At 44.7% G+C, this 20847-nt stretch overlaps 2 protein-coding genes across 2 annotated transcripts; both read left to right on the forward strand.

The window, feature by feature from the left end:
- Window positions 1–546: 546 nt before the first annotated feature.
- LOC133128963 (E3 ubiquitin-protein ligase TRIM35-like) lies at window positions 547–5363 on the forward strand. Its single transcript, XM_061242770.1, has 5 exons — window positions 547–1175; window positions 2143–2238; window positions 2324–2548; window positions 3421–3532; window positions 3962–5363. The coding sequence occupies exons 1-5, from the start codon at window positions 768–770 to the stop codon at window positions 4477–4479; spliced, it is 1359 nt and encodes a 452-aa protein (XP_061098754.1). The 5' UTR covers window positions 547–767; the 3' UTR covers window positions 4480–5363.
- A 4367-nt stretch (window positions 5364–9730) lies between these two features.
- LOC133128964 (E3 ubiquitin-protein ligase TRIM35-like) lies at window positions 9731–16871 on the forward strand. The gene is made up of 6 exons (XM_061242771.1): window positions 9731–10198; window positions 10659–11418; window positions 12360–12455; window positions 12541–12753; window positions 13977–14082; window positions 16369–16871. The coding sequence occupies exons 2-6, from the start codon at window positions 11011–11013 to the stop codon at window positions 16869–16871; spliced, it is 1326 nt and encodes a 441-aa protein (XP_061098755.1). The 5' UTR covers window positions 9731–10198; window positions 10659–11010.
- Window positions 16872–20847: the final 3976 nt, after the last annotated feature.

Consider the following 20847-nt stretch of genomic DNA (forward strand, 5'->3'; position numbering starts at 1 on the left):
CAAAAGCTTAATTTATTTATAATAACCTTTATATCTCCTTTTCATCTCTTTGTCTGAATGGATAGACTAAGATGTAAACCACTAATTTATATTTTATAGAGGTTTACATCGAAAGGTTTCGTACAATCAGAACCCTTATGATGTACTTTCGGGAACTACACATCATTCTGTACTTTATATTAGTTCTGCTAGTCGTTTTAGGCCTAAATCTTAATTTTCTCTTACTCGTAATAACTTTTACTTAGAGATTCTATGTCAAAATAAACTTTCTATTTAAAAATCAGTGTAATTCCCAGAGGATCAACCTTAATAAGGAAGAAAATGCTGCCCTACGATGGCTTTCTAACATTAATGAACCTTCCCTCTCTTGCAGTGTTGGGGAAGTGACTTTCATCAAATAATGTGTTATTACTTCGTGACACTGGTGTAAATCTGCAGGCAGATCAGCCACTCAAATCTCAGTGGCACAATGCTGCCCCCTGCAGGAAGTGTCTCTGATAACCAGGCGTGTCTACCAGGAAGATCAAAGTACAAGTTTCTCACACACAGAGACGCTTCAGTTACACTGGGAATCTCAGGATATGATCTCATTGCATATTCTTCAGAAATTAAGGAACCTCTAAAGATAGAGAAACAAAAACAGACTGAGAAGCAGACATTTAAATAGATTTATGAAGTTTACCTGCAGTTACAGCAGTAAGAAAGAGTGAAACTAAACTGCAGATTTAGCAGAAGCCATTACTGAGCTCGGAACAGACGGAGACAGAATGGCGTCTGGATCTCCTTCTCTCCTGGAAGAGGAGCTCTCCTGTCCTGTGTGCTCTGAAATCTTCAGGGATCCTGTTGTCCTGAGTTGCAGTCACAGCTTCTGTAAGGCCTGTCTGCAGCAGTACTGGGATCAGAAGGGATCTCTGGAGTGCCCAGTTTGCAGGAGAAGATCTTCAAAGGAACATCCTCCCATTAGCCTGTCTCTGAGGAATATCTGTGAAATGTTCTTAAAGGAGAAAAGTCAGAGAGCTAAAGCAGGATCTGAAGTGCTCTGCAGTCTGCACAGTGAGAAACTCAAACTCTTCTGTTTGGAGGAGCAAATACCCATCTGTGTTATCTGTCAGACTTCAAAAAAACATGAGAACCACAAAGTGCGACCAGTTCAGGAGGCTGCAGAAGAATATAAGGTAACTGGTTATAACACAATTTACAGATTCATAATTTATTTTATTAACTTTATATTTTACTAATTTCATCAGAGAATTCTTGGCGATTAAAAATGATTTGTTTTGCTGTCATTTACTGAGCCCTTGGTGAAGGTTATCACTATAACTGAAAACAGAAGTAAAATTAACATTGAATATTAAAATGTGACATGATTTCACATTCTAATGTAAGTATTTATTGTATTTCCAAAGTGAAATGATCTGCAAAAGGAGCCATTTTAGTTCTCAGGCCTGACTGCAGTTGGAGCTCCTCACTACGTGTCACATGACTGACAGAGAGAGACAGGAGGGAGGGGCAGGAGTGTGGAGACGTTCTCAGAGCTGTGTTAGGGAGCAGTGCTCAGCATGGGACAGTCGGGGTCAAAGTTCATGCTCAGATAAATGTGTCTGACACAATGTGGTCTCAGATGGAAGATCACTGTTAATGTGTCATGAGAGACTAAGTACACATTGTAGGGTATTTTCATTTTAAAACTTCTGGATATTGAATGCCTCACAGCAAGGAGGTCCTGGGTTGGAATCCTGGTCGGCCGGGGCCTCTGTGTGGAATTTGCATGTTCTCCCTGTGTTTGTGTGAGTTTCCTCCGGGTACTCCGGTTTCCTCCCACAGTCCAAAGACATGCAGGCTGATTGGAGAGTCTAAATCGCCTGTCGTTATAAGTGTGTGAGTGAATGGTGTGTGTGCCCTGCGATGGACTGGCGACCTGTCCAGGGTGTATTCCGGCTTTTCGCCCAATGTATGCTGGGATAGGCTCCAGCCCCCCTGTGACCCTGTTCAGAACAAGCGGGTTAAGATAATGGATGGCTGGATGGATGGATATTTAATTTTGTCTGTGAAAACAGAATAGAGCCATTCTGTCTGTAGGCAGTGAAGTTTACTGTCTGTCCGTTTCCTCAGTAAAGTGTGGACTCTGTCATTTCTTTCCAGGAGAAACTCAGGACTGCACTGGCTCCACTGCAGGAGAAGCTAGAAGCCTTTAATGCAGTGAAGCTAATCTGTGATCAAACAGCAGAGCACATCAAGGTACTGTACTGAGGCCTTTAAATCACAGTGTTGAAAATGCAGCACTGGATTGTGCTGAAATGATGGTGAATAATGTTTATTCCAGAGCCAGGCCCAGCACACAGAGAGACAGATAAAGATGGAGTTTGAGAACCTTCAGCTGTTCCTAAAAGAGGAAGAGGCAGCCAGGATCACTGCACTGAGGGAGGAAGAGGAGCAGAAGAGGTGCATGATGAAGGAGAAGATTGAGAAGATGACAGAAGAGATAGCATCCTTTTCAGAACAGATCAGAGCCTTAGAACAGGAGCTGGGAGCTGAAGACATCTCATTCCTGCAGGTAAGACCTGTTCACTCTGTGTCTGTAGGACTCTATGTACACTGCTGTTAATGCTCACACACATTCATTTATACAATATAGTATTCTCTATTCTTGCAAAAGTCATTGAATCTCCTCAAAACTTAATCAAGCAGAATTATTGAAAGCATTGAAAATGTTTTCAGTCAACTTCATCATGCAACATACACTGTACACATGTATAACAGTGTTAAAGCAGAACATTTATTTTTCTATGTCATATAATATCAAAAGGTATTTAAAGATATTAATGTGGTTCCTAACATGGTGTTAATGGACTGAGTATTGGCTGATAATAATTCACTCTCTTTATTTTAGAGCTACAAGGACACACAAAACAGGTAAACAAACTCCATCCTCTCTCATCAGGTTAAATATCAAGAGTAGTTTATAAGCTCTGCAGTGTTTTATCAGTGAGCCACTGTGGAATGTGTTTGAAATGCCTCTCTCTCTGTGAGTGTGTGTCTCTCAGTGGGGCTGTGAGTGTGTGTCTCTCTGTGGGGCTGTGAGTGTGTGTCTCTCAGTGGGGCTGTGAGTGTGTGTTTCTCATTGGGGCTGTGAGTGTGTGTCTCTCAGTGGGGCTGTGAGTGTGTGTCTCTCAGTGGGGCTGTGAGTGTTTGTTTCTCTGTAGGGCTGTGAGTGTGTGTCTCTCAGTGGGGCTGTGAGTGTGTGTCTCTCAGTGGGGCTGTGAGTGTGTGTCTCTCAGTGGGGCTGTGTGGCCGAACGCTGGGAGAGATAGAGCCATTTTCTTACAGAATGAAGATCTGATGTTGCTGCTGATAATCTTCTATGGTAATGAAGCCCCGCCCACAGCACAAGTGACTCCTGAATATTATTTCAGAGCCCAGTGCACCCTGGGGGATCCAGAGAAGGTCTCAGGAGCGCTGATTGATGTGGCCAAGCACCTGGGCAATCTGAAGTACAGAGTGTGGGAGAAGATGCTGGGGACTGTTCAATACAGTGAGTACTGGGGGCAGGGAGCTCCACATTGTCACTGTACAGGGGGAATCTTCAGCATCCTTTCCACAAGCTGATGAAGCCAGTCAGAGTCATATTGGTCCTGTCTGTGTGAGAGCCCTGGAGTGAAGAGACTGAGCACCAGTCCTTAATCTCACTGATGCTCATAATAAAATGCTTTAAGAGTGATACTGTATTTAAGGGGCTACAGAAACACTTACAGGCTTTGCTCCTTCTTACAACGATTATACTATCCTTGTGAAATCCTAAGAAATATTACTGTCTTTTAGTTCTGCTGCTTCTCTCACACATGTATCTGAGGCTATAATGGTTGTTGTTGTGAAACCCAGTTTATATCATGAGGACCCCATTGTGTCTGATGGTTTCCCTTTGTGCAGCTCAGTGCTGACGTCTCATTCTCTGTCCCTTCAGCTCCTGTGACTCTGGACCCAAACACAGCACATCCCGAACTCTCACTGTCTGAGGATCTGACCAGTGTGAGACGCAGTGATGAGAGACAGCAGGTTCCTGATCATCCTGAGAGATTTGATACAGGGTGGTGTGTGCTGGGCTCTGAGGGATTCAGCTCAGGGAGACACTGCTGGGATGTAGAACTGGGGGATGGGGTCTGGGCGGTGGGTGTGGTTAAAGACTCCTTCAGCAGGAAAGGGGGTGTGAATCTGAGCCCAGCAGCAGGAGTGTGGAGTATAGGGCTGTGCGATGGGAAATACAGAGCCCTGACCTCCCCACTCACACGCCTCACTGTGCAGAGGGACCTCCAGAGGGTCAGAGTGCAGCTGGACTGGGACAGGGGGGAGGTGTCATTCTCTGACCCCAGTGACAACACTCCTCTCTACACCTTTAAACACTCCTTCACTGAGAGACTGTTTCCATTCTTTGTGGGGATTGTGAGGATCTGCCCACTGAAGGTGTCTGTAAGTGTAAAATAGCACTGTGGCATTGTTTGTAAACATCACTTGAAGTCAAAGGACTGTCTCAACTCAGAGTAGGTTTACTACAAATGTTAGAAACAAAAACACATCATAACAAAATATTGTGTATAATTTTAAATGTAAATACAAACATTGTATTGTGCTTGATGAGAAATGTATAATCTCTCTGATATAACTTCAGAATGTTATTACTGAGTAATTCCTGTGGTACATGGTGGTATTGTAAGTACACTGGTGTGTGTGTAATGAGTAATTCCTGTGGTATATGGTGGTACTGTAAGTACACTGGTGTGTGTGTGTGTGTGTGTGTGTGTGTGTGTGGAATGAGTTGGGGTGTAATAAATACAGAACTGGAATCACTCCAGAGTGCTGCTCTTTTCCTGACCCGTCACCAGTGTGTCTCCCAGGTGTGTGATGAGGTAAGTCTCTCTCTCCGGTGCAGTATGAACGCAGACAGAGACAAATACGCCCCTCCTACGCTGGGTTTGGGTTCTACACCCTACACCCCTGCCAGACCTCTTCGTTCAGCCTCCACAGGCCGCTTGGCACCTCCCCCTCTCCGAACCTCCACCTCCCGCTCACGACTACTGTCTTTTCTGGCTCCACGGTGGTGGAACGAACTCCCCGCTGAGGTCAGAACTGTAGAATCTCTCCCCACCTTCAAGCGCAAACTGAAGACGCACCTCTTCAAGCAGCACCTCTCCCCGTCCCTCCCTACCTGCCTGTGAACCTTAATTGTTGTCTTTGTGTGATTTACTTTTTTGTGTATCGGTATTTTTAGTTTGGCTAGGTAAGCAGTGTTTGGCTAGTTAAGTTTGGTCACTTATGCTTTGTTTGTTTGTTTATTTTTATGTTTAAAAAAAATAAAAAAATAGGCCCTGGTCCTTATCCTTGTTGTGGTGGTAGCAGTTGCAATTGTACTTCCCTCTTGGGTCTTTCAGCGCACTTCTCCTTGGTTATGGGTGTGCCCTTTTTGTACATCGCTCTGGATAATGTAATGTAATGGGTTCATTCCACACTCACTTGAGCTGATCTGAGATCAGTTGAGAAACACAGAGCCATCATCATAAGCAGTGACGTGTGGTTGTGTTTTAAGCAGGGTCATGGTAACACATAAAAGGCCATCACCATGGAGACAGCAGCTGTAGTACAGTGTGAATGTCACTCAAAGGTAACGTAAAATCAATCAGTGTCATATTGGAGTGGTTTCAATCCAATTCAAAACAGCACAGTACCAAACCATCTTTTGTGTTCATTGCATATTTCTAGGATTTTTATGACTTCTATCGTTACAACCAGTTTCACGGCATGGAGAGCAAAAAATTGTGATCAGCTTCATTCATAATTGATGGCATTTGGCAGACGCTCTTATCCAGAGCGACATACAGTTGATTAGACTAAGCAGGAGACAATCCACCCCTGGAGCAATGCAGGGTTAAGGGCCTTGCTCAAGGGCCCAACGGCTGTGCGGATCTTATACGATTGGTTAGCTGAGCGGAAATTGAAGAACGCGACGGCAAATCTGCCTGATCTTGTTTCCTAATCCTGATCTCTGGACATGAATTACACTCATGACACAGTCACACTCGTGTTATATACACACACTCATGTTAAACACACTCACCGAGCAATTCATTATGTATTTTTAGACTTCTGCTGCTGTAGCCTATCCACTTAGAGTTATGATGCGTTGTGCGTTTCGAGATGCTTGTCTGCATACCACTGTTGTAATGTGTGGTTATTTGCGTTACTGTCACCTTCCTGTCAGCTTTGGCCAGTCTGGCCATTGTCCTCTGACCTCTCTCACTAACAAGGCGTTTCTGTCTGCAGAACTGCTGCTCACTGGATTTTTTTTCTCTTCACCATTCTTTGCAAGTCTAGAGACTGGTGTGCATGGAAATCCCAGCAGATCTGCAGTTTCTGAGATATTCAAACCATCCTGTCTGCCACCAACAATCATTCCACGAACAATGTCACTTAGATCACATTTTCTCCCCATTCTGATGGTTGATGTGAACATTAACTGAAGCTCCTCACCGGCATCTACATGATTGCATGCATTGCACTGCTGCCACACGATTGGCTGATCTCTTCTATGTCATGACTAGACACCACCTGCGGTTTCAATCTGTCATGACATATTGTGACAGCTAGAACTCTATCCTCACAAAGGGAAGCTTAGTCCTGTTTCTGGGGCTGGACCTCATTACTGTCTACAATAAGGGTCGGACCCCAAATAGAGTTTAGTTTTAACTATTTATTATTGTCTTGTTATTGTTTCTTTTCTGTGTTCATCTCCATGTCCAGCTCACTCTGTGAAATGTGCTGTAGTCGGCTGTGTTGGTGCCTTGCATGGCAACCAATCGCTGTTGGTGTGTGAGTGTGTGTATGAGTGGGTGAATGTTGGCGGAGCTACACAGGAGCCAGACCAAGCCCAGCCTGGGCGCCACGGCGACCGTCTCCAATGGCGTTTTCGTGCAGAAGGGCTTGGCGATGAAGGGTCCCCTCCTCTCCTCTGTCCAGAGCGTCTCCCAGTGTGGGAGCAGGAGCCTGCAGCCTGGACTTCTCCAACACCGTTCACACAGCCAGAACCATGAACCACTGGATCACGGACCGCACCAAGGGTCTCCCCCACGCGGGCGTGGCCGCCGCACAGGCGTGGGCGGGGCTCCTGGGCCCCAGGACTGTTCACCTGTCCCCAGGTGAGGACGTTCCCCTGTGACCCGCTAGAGGCTGTGGATACACCACTCTGTTCACATGCTAATGGCCCAGCTAAAACAAAAACTTTCTCGTAGTGTTGCCGCCACGTTGTGGCAATGTTGTGATGACATTGACAAAACATTCCACTAACATTGGGAGAACATTTTGTGTTATCTGGGATGTGTGTCTAATAATGTCTTTTTTTATGCATTCCATCAGTTCCTCTAGCTCCCCACAAAGTGTTTTGTCTTCTACTTTTCATCAGAGGGTTTTCATTGAAGGTTGTAGCTTAAATATTGTAAAAGTACATCTAAACAGGAGTGTAAATCTTAGATAACAGAACTGTGCTACAAGTGGAACGGCAGTTCCTTAGAAACGGCTCACTAGCGCTTTTTTTCCTCCATTTAATGTCTCCCCATGTGCCGATTGTGTTATGTGGACAATATAGAAATATCTTGTGGACGACACAAAGACTTCCTGTTTCCCTACTGCATTCTCTGACTCAACATTGTTACATTACATGACATGTGATTTGGCAGATGCTTTCATCCAAAGCGACTTACAGTTGATTAGACTAAGCAGGAGACAATCCTCCCCTGGAGCAATGCAGGGTTAAGGGCCTTGCTCAAGGGCCTGACGGCTGTGCGGATCTTATTGTGGCTACACTGGGATTAGAACCACCTACCTTCGGGGTCCCAGTCATTTACCTTAACCACTACGCTACAAGCCGCCCTTCTTTGTGCAACGAGGAGGCTGTTCCAACACTTCGACACACCCAGGGTGGGATCGAACCTGCAACCCACCGAGTGCCAGATGACTGCTCTTACCTCCTGAGCCAATGAGACGACTACTCTTACCTCCTGAGCCAATAAGACGACTGCTCTTACCTCCTGAGCCGTTGTGTGTTGGGATTTGGAATTAAGAGTATTTCTGCATATGCAAACATATGGCCAAAATACAGTATATTGCGGAATGTTGCTGCATTATTGATTCATTCTTTTACAATATAATCGTGTAAACATTTGAAAGTAAGACTTTGTGCTCATTGCTATGAGTGGACTGTGCTGAGACTGGGCTTCATCATATTAAATGTAGATAAAGGAAGGAAAAATGAAACAGAATCCTTGCTTTTATTTTCATTTTTGTCGCTCTTTTTGAAGAGTCCTCTTCGTTTGTTTTTTTGTTGGCGTTGTCCCTTCTTTTAAAGGGCAGGTTTGTCTTTCTGTAATTCTCAAACAGAATGGCCACCATGTCCGTTAGCTGTGAATCTCCAACCGGAATGAGCGCTGTGTTCACATTTTGGCTTCATCCATCCATCCATCCATCCATCCATTATCTGAACCCGCTTATCCTGAACAGGGTCGCAGGGGGGCTGGAGCCTATCCCAGCATACATTGGGCGAAAGGCAGGAATACACCCTGGACAGGTCGCCAGTCCATCACAAGGCACACACACACTCATACCTACGGGCAATTTAGACTCTCCAATCAGCCTAACATGCATGTCTTTGGACTGTGGGAGGAAACCGGAGTACCTGGAGGAAACCCACGCAGACACGGGGAGAACATGCAAACTCCGCACAGAGAGGCCCCGGCCGACGGGGATTCGAACCCACGACCTCCTTGCTGTGAGGCGGCAGTGCTACCCACTGCACCATCCGTTTGAGCCATGGAATTGTAGTAGCGTCTGTTGCTGTGGATTTCCCTTGTGTAAGAAACGCTCCGTTTCGAATTTGAGCGCCCTCTGCAGGTACAAAGCGAAACGTCAAGGTGCTGCTGCTTCTGGAGTTGAATACGGTCCAACAACCTGAGACGAGTCGCACGAAAACGTCACGTGTCTGGGGAAGCTCGAGCAATCAGGCTGTGAACACCCTACTGACCTGCAGAGGGAGCCAGAGAGCAGCTGTGGGAGAAAAATATAATCTAGTACAATGTAACCTAGGATATATGTATCCAGATATGTACAATGCATATAGTTAGAAAACTGCTTAAAATAATAAATTGTGCTTGTGACAGATAACCAGCAAAAATGTAAGGGAGGGGTGAGTGCTCGACCACAGCTTCAGGAGATACGGCAGAACACTCTCCCATTCGGGGGTGCGCTCAGGTGCTTGTTATGATAGAAAAAGAATGAGGAGGAAGCGCACCCAAGGTCGGCTCCTCCTTAACCAGCCTAGGAGAAAAAACGGATGATAAATGTAAGTTTTGTAGTTACTGCAGCAGTGTGTTAATTGCAAAACAAATGTTACATGACTTAAAGAGCAGAAGTGGGCCCAGGAGTACAACGCGTGATGGAAAAGTACTGAAACACTGTATGAAGATGATTGGCTTTCACCGTAATGTATTCATGTGATAACTTAGGATGTGTAATGGTATGAGAATAGACACCCTGTCTGCTAAAATCTAGAGTGTATTCTCACATTGGTGTGATGCATTCTCCGTGCTTTGTTTTGCTGCAGTTCTAATAAAGTTAGTATTATTGTAGCTCTCCTTGCTGTGAAAGAACTGGGTTCTTTTGAAAGGGAAAGGTTGTTTGCAAGACGTCGCCTCTCCAGGGAATGTCCCCTACACAGCGAGACACGGTCGCCCCGGGCGACCCTGCAGCCAATCACGTGTTGCTCTGTGGTGTCGCCGGTCACAACAGATCGTGCGGCACAACCACTGGAACACCGCCGTACGGTCCTGTGATCCGGGGGGGAAGTTTACGTGTCATAATACAAGTGTATTTAATGACAACGTGTTGTTGCAGTGATAATATTTTCACAAATATATTTTATTTAGTTTTACTGTAATGCCCCTTATGTTGCGATAAATGCTGTTGCTCAGCGTAAATGTAGGAAAATATCGGGTTAGCCGCCTGAGGCTTAGAGCGAAAACGCCGGATTCAACTCCTCTCCATCTGGACTGAAGACCGTAAGTTCTTTAGTTGAATCGGGTGAATTCAGTGATCGCAAAGGAAGTGAGTAGGATTTTACCGCACATACCTCAAATTCTGGACAAAGCAAACGTGGAGTCAGGTAAAGGTGGAGCAATTTACTAACTACACCATTGCTGCTGTGTACCTGTTAGAGCTTTTCAAAAGCTTAATTTATTTATATTAACCTTTATATGTCCTTTTTATCTGCTAGTCTAGTCTGAATGTATAGACTAAGATGTAACCCTAAACCTTTATTTTATATTTTATAGAGGTTTATATCTAGGGGTTTCGTACAATCAGAACCCTTATAATGTACCTTCGGGAACTACATATCATTCTGTACTTTATATAAGTTCTGTTAGTCGTTTTAGGCCTAAATCTACAATTTCTCCTACTCGTAATAACTAGTAATCCGTCAGAGCTTTTACTAAGAAAGTTTCTTATGACGTAGAATCTCTATTTGAACATCAATGTAATTCCCGGAGGATCAACCTTAATACGGAAGTAAATGCTGCCCTACGATGGCTTTCTAACATTGATGAACCTTCCCTCTCTTGCAGTGTTATTTTCTGGAAGTTTTTTGGAAGTTATTTTCAACAAATAATGAATTATTATTCTGTGGTGTAAAACTGCAAATCTCAGTGGCACAATGCTGCCCCCTGCAGGAAGAGCAAAGTACAAGTTTCTTACACACTGACCCTTCAGTTACACTGGGAATCTCAGGATATGATCTCACTGCATATTCTTCAGAAATTAAGGAACTTCTAAAGATAGAGAAACAAAAACAGATTGAGAAGCAGACATTTAAAGAGATGTATTAAGTTTACCTGCAGTTACAGCAGTAAGTAAGAGTGAAACTAAACTACAGGTTTGGCAGAAGCCATTACTGAGCTCAGAACAGACGGAGACAGAATGGCGTCTGGATCTCCTTCTCTCCTGGAAGAGGAGCTCTCCTGTCCTGTGTGCTCTGAAATCTTCAGGGATCCTGTTGTCCTGAGTTGCAGTCACAGCTTCTGTAAGGCCTGTCTGCAGCAGTACTGGGATCAGAAGGGATCTCTGGAGTGCCCAGTTTGCAGGAGAAGATCTTCAAAAGATCATCCTCTCATTAACCTGTCTCTGAGGAATACCTGTGAGGTGTTCTTAAAGGAGAGAAGTCAGAGAGCTAAAGCAGGATCTGAAGTGTTCTGCAGTCTGCACAGTGAGAAACTCAAACTCTTCTGTTTGAAGGATCAAATACCCATCTGTGTTATCTGTCAAACTTCCAAAAAACATGAAAACCACAAAATGCGACCAGTTCAGGAGGCTGCAGAAGAATATAAGGTAACTGATTATAACGCAATTCACACATTCATTATTTATTTTATTAACTTTATATTTTACAAATTTCATCAGAAAATTCTTCATGATTGAAAATGATTTGTTTTGCTCTCATCTACTGAGCCCTTGGTGAAGGTTATCAGACTGAAAACAGAAGTATAATTAACATTGAATATTACAATTTTTCATTATTTCACATTCTAATGTTGTTGTATTTCCAAAGTGAAATGATCTGCAAAAGGAGCCATTTTAGTTCTCAGGCCTGACTGCAGTTGGAGCTCCTCACTACGTGTCACATGACTGACAGAAAGAGACAGGAGGGAGGGGCAGGAGTGTGGAGACGTTCTCAGAGCTGTGTTAGGGAGCAGTGCTCAGCATGGGACAGTTGGGGTCAAAGTTCATGCTCAGATAAATGTGTCTGACACAATGTGGTCTAAGATGGAAGATCACTGTTAATGTGTCATGAGAGACAAAGTATACATTGTAGGATATTTTCATTTTAAAACATCTGGATATTGAATGCCTCACATCAAGGAGGTTCTGGGTTTGAATCCCGGTCAGCCGGGGCCTCTGTGTGGAGTTTCATTTTCTCCCCGTGTTCGCGTGGGTTTCCTCCCACAGTCCAAAGACATGCAGGTTAAGCTGATTGGAGAGCCCTGAGATAGACTGGCGACCTGTCCAGGGTGTATTCCTGCCTTTCGCCCAATGTATGCTGGGATAGGCTCCAGCCCCCCTGTGACCCTGTTCAGGATAAGCGGGTGAAGATAATGGATGGATGGATGGATGGATGGATGGTTGGATATTGAATTTTGCCAGTGAAAACAGAATAGAGCTATTTTGTCTTTCCTCTGTCTGAGCAGGGACTCTTGTGCTGTCTGTAGGCAGTGAAGTTTACTGTGGGTCCGTTTCCTCAGTAAAGTGTGGACTCTGTCATTTCTTTCCAGGAGAAACTCAGGACTGCACTGGCTCCACTGCAGGAGAAGCTAAAAGCCTTTAATGCAGTGAAGCTAATCTGTGATCAAACAGCAGAGCACATCAAGGTACTGAACTGAGGCCTTTAAATCACAGTGTTGAAAATGCAGCACTGGATTGTGCTGAAATGAAGGTGAATAATGTTTATTCCAGAGCCAGACCCAGCACACAGAGAGACAGATAAAGATGGAGTTTGAGAAACTTCAGCAGTTCCTAAAAGATGAAGAGGCAGCCAGGATCACTGCACTGAGGGAGGAAGAGGAGCAGAAGAGTCAGAAGATGAAGGAGAAGATAGAGAAGATGACAGAAGAGATATCATCCCTTTCAGAACAGATCAGAGCCTTAGAACAGGAGCTGGGAGCTGAAGACATCTCATTCCTGCAGGTAAGACCTGTTCACTCTGTGTCTGTAGGACTCTATGTACACTGCTGTTAATGCTCACACACATTCATTTATACAATATAGTATTCTCTATTCTTGTAAAAGTCATTCAATCTCCTCAAAACTTAATCAAGCAGAATCATTGAAAGCATTGAAAGTGTTTTAAGTCAACTTCATCGTGCAACATACACTGTACACATGTATAACAGTGTTAAAGCAGAACATTTATTTTTCTGTCATATAATATCAAAAGGTATTTAGAGATATTTATGTGGTTCATTTATGGTGTTAATGGACTGAGTATTGGCTGATAATAATTCACTCTCTTTATTTTAGAGCTACAAGGACACACAAAACAGGTAAACAAACTCCATCTTCTCTCATCAGGTTAAATATCAAGAGTAGTTTATTAGCCTGCAGTGTTCTATCAGTGAGCTACTGTGGAATGTGTTTGAAATGCCTCTCTCTCTGTAATAATTACTGCTGCTTTAATAATGACTATGGAGGAACATATATATATATAATAATGTTGAAGTATTTACAATATTATTTGCCTCAAATATAAATACCCCCTTCCCCCCTCCCACACTCCTGTGAGTGTGTGTTTCTCAGTGGGGCTGTGAGTGTGTGTCTCTCAATCAGCTCATTGTGCACTTTTGGGGGTTAGCCGTCTTGCTCAGGAACACTTCGGCACACCCAGATGATTGCTCTTACCTCATGAGCCGTTGTGCGTTGGCATTATTACTGCATATGCGAACATATGGCCAAAATACAGTATATTGAGGAATGTTGCTGCATTAGTGATTCATTCCTTTAAAATATAATCGTGTGACATTGCATACAAAGTACCCTTCTTGTTTTTCACAGGGGTTGATGAGTAAGTTACTTGCTATCCTTCTCCATTTCGTTTGATTAGATTTGGAATCATTCGGAAAAAGCTCTCGATTTATGTTTATTTTTTTTGCGTGATTTGTACAGTCAGTCAGCCCCAAAACATTTATCTTCCTTTTGCTTAACATTTCGTTCTTCCAAGCGCCGGTCACTGTGACGATAACGTTGTAGATGACGCTGGACACGGGTCCATCTCCACCCCCCTTTCCCTGGTTCCGGGGCATAGGTGGCGCCATTTCTTCAAACATGAAATCCGCCATCACTGGTGCTATTTTTTTTGCCTTGTCGTTTTCTTTTTCTTTCTCTTTCTTTTCCAGTTCCTCCAGCTGCAGCTGCAACAGCTTCTGTTGGAGTTCTTTTTGTTGGTCATCTTGTTTCTTTTCCTCTTTGTGGTACTTCTCCACCGCGTGGACCACTTGTTCAGTGAATTCCCGCTCATTCTTTGCCATCAGGCCTACCACCTCATCCAGTCTGGATTTCACAAGAGGGGGCATGGCTTCCACAATGGCAGAACGAAACATGTTCAGCGTGATGGAGTCTTGTGTAATCTCCCTTTCTGTCATCGTGCGCCATCTTTTGAGCTGGGACGTATTGGGCTCTTCCATTTTTCAGATGAACCAGGAGCATGGGGTATCTTTCTGGTCCTTTCTTAGATCTCTGGCTACGCCGCGGATGGGCGCTTTCCTCATCTTCACTTGAGGATGGGTAAATGATGCTTTTCTCATCATCTTCCCTTTCTCTTGGGACAGCTGGGTACTCCCAGCTTATTCTCTTCAGTGGAGTCTTCATTCCCTCTATTCTGTATTCATACACTCTGTCATCACTCAGTAATTTATGCATCTTAGTTTGGGTATCTTCTCTTTCTCCCTCCCTCCCTCGGGAAGGTCCTGGCTCCTCCCTTAGGGGTGGTCTCCACAGCTGTTCATCTCTTCTCCTTACTCTCTCCCTCTCCTCCACGTCCAGTCTGTGCAGTCTCTCCTCAGCAACACAGCATTCCCATTCTCTTCCTCTGGGGGCAGGGTCGCTGCATTCCCATTCTCTTCCTCTGGGGGCAGGGTCACTGCATTCCCATTCTCTTCCTCTGGGGGCAAGGTATTTTTCAGCTCCTGTGAGCGTCTGCCCCTCCCTCTCTGCTTTTGCTTTTCTCCTCTGCAGCACTTCCACTTCTTGCACTGTTTTAGCCAGTTCCTCTTGTTCTTTCTCTTCTTGTTCTGTGGTCAGTTAAAACATTTTCAACAACAATTGTTCCTCTTTTAACTTATTTTCCAAATCAGCTCTTTTTGTTTGTGCCTTTCCTTCAGCATCTTCACTATCTACTGTTCCTGATATTTCACCAATGCCCTTAATTACTGGATACAGGCCTTTCCCTGGAGCGTAAGGTGGGGGCCTCTCCCTCGCTGCTACATTAGGGTCTGAAAGGGGCTCTTTCTCTCTCGACAGCCTCTCTGTTCTTTCCTTGCCTCTGTACGTAGCTCTCACCTTCTGTCCCTCCAACCGAAACAATTTCAACACTTCCAACTCTTTCTCCATTTCTCCTCTCGCTTCTTTCCTTTATTTCCACTACTCCTTCCATTTCATCACATATGTTTACATCACATGTACCACCTTTTGGCCACACCGTTACCAATTTCTTTGTTCTGCTCTCCCATTTTTCTGATATGCGTTCAATAACTTTTTTAAACGCAGGGAACTTTTTATCTCAGCAGCTGACCCCTGTTTGGTCGCCATGCCGACAACTGCGTGTATTCTAGATGTATTCTTTAATCTGTATAATTACGTAATGCAATTCAAGAATTTATAATAATTTTAAATTAATCCTGTCACTGGATCTACACACTGCCTCTCTCCAAAAATGCTCTCTAATACCCTTAGTTAACTGCACAATTACTCTTTTTCTCTCATAATATTAGTTTGTCGCGTTTTCATATGTTAGATATTCATCCCACATTTATCACATTTCAACATTTGCCACATGGTCAACATTTACATAAAACAGAAACACTTATTTTAAATTTCTAAACGCTCCTTAACCTTACAGTGATGATGATGATGACATCGGAAAAATACTTTTACCGCTGAAGCTAAGCCGCCAATTGCCTTCCGGACTTATGTACTTTATTCAACCTTGAATAAAAATACCTTTACCGCCTGAACAAAGTCGACAATGCCTTCCGGACTTATGTATTTTTCACCCTTAGGGAGAAAATATCTTTACCGCCTGAGCAAAGTAAACAATGCCTTCTGGACTTACACATCTTTTTCTCTCAGACAGGATAACCCAGTCTCGGGCTCGAACTCTGATCATCCGTCAGCACGTTCACTACTCACAACCCCCCGTGTAGGGCTCGAACTCTGACCACCATTCATACCACACCATGCAATATCATCAACGTGAATCACACACCTTTTCACAACAGATCCCAAACAAAAGCTTTACATGCAGTAAGTGTTGCACATGCATATGGTTTTACATACAATCTTTATCCAAAGCTTTCCTCCAAGTCTCCTGTTTTCAATCACTTATGTTTCTATTTGACTTTAGGTTCTTTTGGGTAGGAGAGGTCACAGAGATCCTGTAGAGCGCCGGCCACAGACAGGCTGACAGAACCTTTTTGTCTATTCAACCACAGCAAGGATTTATGTGCCATTTATTTAAGTTTGCTTACCTTGCCGGTTTTGTAGACGGGTGGCCACCCTTTGGTCTGTCAGTCTCTCCGGGAGCCGCCTCGCCCACGGGCCTCCTGGTGCAGCCGCCTCGCCCACAGGCCTCCTGGTTCAGCCGCCTCGCCCACAGGCCTCCTGGTTCAGCCGCCTCGCCCACGGGCCTCCTGGTTCAGCCGCCTCGCCCACAGGCCTCCTGGTTCAGCCGCCTCGCCCAGGGGCCTCCTGGTTCAGCCTCCTCGCCCAGGGGCCTCCTGGTGCAGCCGCCTCGCCCAGGGGCCTCCTGGTTCAGCCGCCTCGCCCACAGGCCTCCTGGTTCAGCCGCCTCGCCCAGGGGCCTCCTGGTTCAGCCTCCTCGCCCAGGGGCCTCCTGGTTCAGCCTCCTCGCCCACGGGCCTCCTGGTTCAGCCGCCTCGCCCACGGGCCTCCTGGTTCAGCCTCCTCGCCCAGGGGCCTCCTGGTTCAGCTGCCTCGCCCAGGGGCCTCCTGGTTCAGCCGCCTCGCCCAGGGGCCTCCTGGTGCAGCCACCTCTGCAGTCGGACGGGTCCTGACCTCTTCGCTACCCTGCTCGCAGCGCCGAATTTTGTTATGGGTTCCCAGGCCAACAAATTATCAGTCGAATTACAAATAAACAATCCAATTTATAAAATCAGGAGTCTTGTAGTCAAGTGTTGAATAATAGGCCTTTATTCCATCAGATGGAATCCAAGTAAAAAAAAGCAGTGATCATCAGTAGGGCACAGAACAGCAAGCACACACACACACACACACACACACACACACACACACACACACACACACACACACTCACTCACACACACACTCACACACTCACACACACACTCACACACACACACACACACACACTCACACACACACACTCACACACACACACACACACACACACTCACACACACACACACACACTCACACACACACACACACACTCACACACACACACACACACACTCACACACACACACACACACACACACACACACACAGCGTGAGCAGAGCTGAACAAGCTAAGCAATCTGAGCACTCACACTTTGCAAAACAGTTTCTTATATCTCATTTTTGCGGCCTTGGTCTCTCCCTCTGTCTGGGTACGGCTACATCTTCTCCAGTCACGCCATAGTTGTTTTCTTGCTTCTGATTGGCTTTTACACACAGCACAATTGTCTTACACCTTCTCATCCATATCTCTGAAACTTTTAATCAACCCCCCCTTAACATTTTACTTCAAGAAAACGTTCTTTTCAGTGTTTTAAGGAGAAACAGAAATAATACAATTCAGTGCAGTGCACTTCAATGCTGGGAATATATCAAAAATAATACAATACAGTGCAAATATCATACTTCAGTGTACTTCTTCAGTGTTGTGTTAGTGCAAATTAGTGCATATAGTGATACATAGAATAACATAAGATAATCATACTGATTCTTAAGATAAACATAGAATAACTAGGAATAACTAGAGAAAATATTTTATATAATTCCCCGCTTTGTGGCTTCTAAGCCGCACACACAGCAAGCTTATCCAACAGTAATGTGCCTGTTTCGTGCCTCACTCCATCGTTAGCCACCTCATTTCAGACAGTGTCGCTAATATAAAAACAAAAATAAAATAACAAAATAACACAACCAAAGTGTCAAAAACCTCTCCAATTCACTTTTATATTCTCTTTACTGATGGATGAGGCACCCTGGTCCGCACAGACTAAACAGTGTTTATGCAATTTATTCTTCTCCGTCCCGGTCCAACACATCCAGTTGCTCCCCTCTCACTGGAACCAGCTCCCAGGCGTCAGGTAACTGGAACTCCTCCCACAGCTCTGTCATTGGGGGTGGGGGGTCATTGGGGGTGCAACAAGTGAGTGAGGTCGCTCAACACCCAGCACCATTTGACGGGTAATGACCCTGGTGGGAAAAGATCTGAGAACAGGTAATGCACAACAAAACACCACTGCCATCGCAATTACTACTAGCATGATTACTCCTAAGGGCGGCACGGATGGTGCAGTGGGTAGCACTGCTGCCTCACAGCAAGGAGGTCCTGGGTTCGAATCCCCGTCGGCCGGGGCCTCTCTGTGCAGAGTTTGCATGTCCTCCCTGTGTTTGTGTGGGTTTCCTCCGGGTACTCCGGTTTCCTCCCACAGTCCAAAGACATGCAGGTTAGGCTGATTGGAGAGTCTAAATTGCCCATAGGTGTGAGTGTGTGAGTGAATGGTGTGTGTGCCCTGTGATGGACTGGCGACCTGTCCAGGGTATATTCCTGCCTTTCACCCAATGTATGCTGGGATAGGCTCCAGCCCCCCTGTGACCCTGTTCAGGATAAGCGGGTTAGGATAATGAATGAATGAATGAATGAATGAATGATTACTCCTCCCATTTTAGCCAACCATGCTCCCCACTTTCCCAATGCAGAATCTAGCCAATCCCATGCTTCCTGGCCAAAACCTGCATCCTCTGTGACTTATTTTCTCAGGTTTCTGAGCGTATTCATTGCTTCAGTAAAAAATCCTTCAGGGGCAGTGTTGTTGGGAATGAAAGTGCAACACATATCTCCAAATATTGCACAAACTCCTCCCTTTTCTGCTAGCATCCAATCTAAAGCCAATCTGTTTTGCCATGCCATTCTGCTGGTAGCATCAACCTGTTCTGCTAATGCAGTTACATTACATTAATGCATCATTGGTATAATTGATGAATCTCTGCTGTTTATAGTAGATATAATTAATCCATTCTAAATTTTTGTTGGGGGAAATCCATAAAAAGATGGATTCAAACCCTGCGGCTATTTCATTCCACGCTTTAAACTCATTTGGGATCCCTCTAGGTTGTCCTATTGCATCCAATGTTACTTTCGGGTCTGGCTTATCTCTCTCTTCCCTCACAATATCATGGTCTTGCCTTTGCTCATATGGTATAATTACTGGCATTATTCTAGCGCACAATCCTGTCCAATTTCTGGGTAAGCTGGCCCGTAGCCCATATACGGACCCACATAACCACCAATTGTCGAGTTTGTTTTTTCATTATACCTCTGGGTGGTCCTGATTCTGGCATAACTTTTCTTCCTTCCACCCAAATTGTTTTGCAGACCCCCAAAAACATTATTGATAAAAGCTGACCCATTATCAGAACTAATTTCTGAGGGTATTCCAAATCTAGGACTTGTTTTATTTTTCTCATTACCTCCCCCCTTGCACAGTGATCTACCCCATGCGCTTCCCCAATTAGTATTGTTAGTAGTGGACTCGGAGCTACAAACGAACCCTCTGAGTTTCTCCATATCCCATCATCTCCTTCTTTCGCCCCCCTTTGTTCCCACAGCGTCTTTTCTCCCTGAGATGCCACTCTTTGCATTTCCTTTATGTCATCCAATTCTGGCTGAGCCACAACCGTTATCTGTGGGGCTATTACCATAGCTAACATCCTGAGGCCTGTTTAGCCAACTCATCTGCTGCTTTGTTTCCCTCAGTTACCATGTCATTTCCCTTTTTGTGTGCCTGACACGTAATAATAGCCAATGACTTTGGTTTTAGCATTGCCATTATTAAATCCAATATCTGCTCTTTATCTTGAATTGGTTCTCCATTGCTTTTCTTAAATCCTCTCTGCTTCCATTCTGCTCCAAACAAATGACACACTCCATACGCATATGCTGAATCAGTATACAGTGCATCCGGAAAGTATTCACAGCGCTTCACTTTTCCCACATTTTGTTATGTTACAGCCTTATTCCAAAATGGAATATATTCATTTTTTCCCTCAAAATTCTACACACAACACCCCATAATGACAACATGAAATAAGTTTTTTTGAAATTTTAGCAAATTTAAAAAACTTTTGTAATAAAAAACTAAGAAATCACATGTACATAAGTATTCACAGCCTTTGCTCAATACTTTGTTGATGCACCTTTGGCAGCAATTACAGCCTCAAGTCTTTTTGAATATGATGCCACAAGCTTGGCACAACTATCTTTGGGCAGTTTCTCCCATTCCTCTTTGCAGCACCTCTCAAGCTCCATCAGGTTGGATGGGGAGCGTCGGTGCACAGCCATTTTCAGATCTCTCCAGAGATGTTCAATCGGATTCAAGTCTGGGCCCTGGCTGGGCCACTCAAGGACATTTATGTGCAGTTGTCCTGAAGCCACTCCTTTGATATCTTGGCTGTGTGCTTAGGGTCGTTGTCCTGCTGAAAGATGAACCGTCTCCGCAGTCTGAGGTTGAGTGCTCTGGAGCAGGTTTTCATCCAGGATGTCTCTGTACATTGCTGCATTCATCTTTCCCTCAATCCTGACTAGTCTCCCAGTTCCTGCCACTGAAAAACATCCCCACAGCACGATGCTGCCACCACCATGCTTCACTGTAGGGATGGTATTGGCCAGGTGATGAGCGGTGCCTGGTTTCCTTCAAACATGACGCCTGGCATTCCCGCCAAAGAGTTCAATCTTTGTCTCATCAGACCAGAGAATTTTGTTTCTCATGGTCTGAGAGTCCTTCAGGTGCCTTTTGGCAA

Source organism: Conger conger, chromosome 5 (assembly GCF_963514075.1).
Source record: "Conger conger chromosome 5, fConCon1.1, whole genome shotgun sequence".
Classification (NCBI taxonomy): Eukaryota; Metazoa; Chordata; class Actinopteri; order Anguilliformes; family Congridae; genus Conger; species Conger conger.

What these genes read in the sequence shown, in the direction of transcription:
- LOC133128964 (XM_061242771.1), top strand. Translation starts at nt 11,011, where the DNA reads ATGGCGTCTGGATCTCCTTCTCTCCTGGAAGAGGAGCTCTCCTGTCCT. An exon ending in AGGCTGCAGAAGAATATAAG is followed by an intron (nt 11,419 to 12,359) that starts GTAACTGATTAT and finishes ATTTCTTTCCAG; the next exon opens with GAGAAACTCAGGACTGCACT. An exon ending in AAACAGCAGAGCACATCAAG is followed by an intron (nt 12,456 to 12,540) that starts GTACTGAACTGA and finishes TGTTTATTCCAG; the next exon opens with AGCCAGACCCAGCACACAGA.
- LOC133128963 (XM_061242770.1), top strand. Translation starts at nt 768, where the DNA reads ATGGCGTCTGGATCTCCTTCTCTCCTGGAAGAGGAGCTCTCCTGTCCT. An exon ending in AAACAGCAGAGCACATCAAG is followed by an intron (nt 2,239 to 2,323) that starts GTACTGTACTGA and finishes TGTTTATTCCAG; the next exon opens with AGCCAGGCCCAGCACACAGA. An exon ending in GAGCTGAAGACATCTCATTC is followed by an intron (nt 2,549 to 3,420) that starts CTGCAGGTAAGA and finishes TTCAGAGCCCAG; the next exon opens with TGCACCCTGGGGGATCCAGA.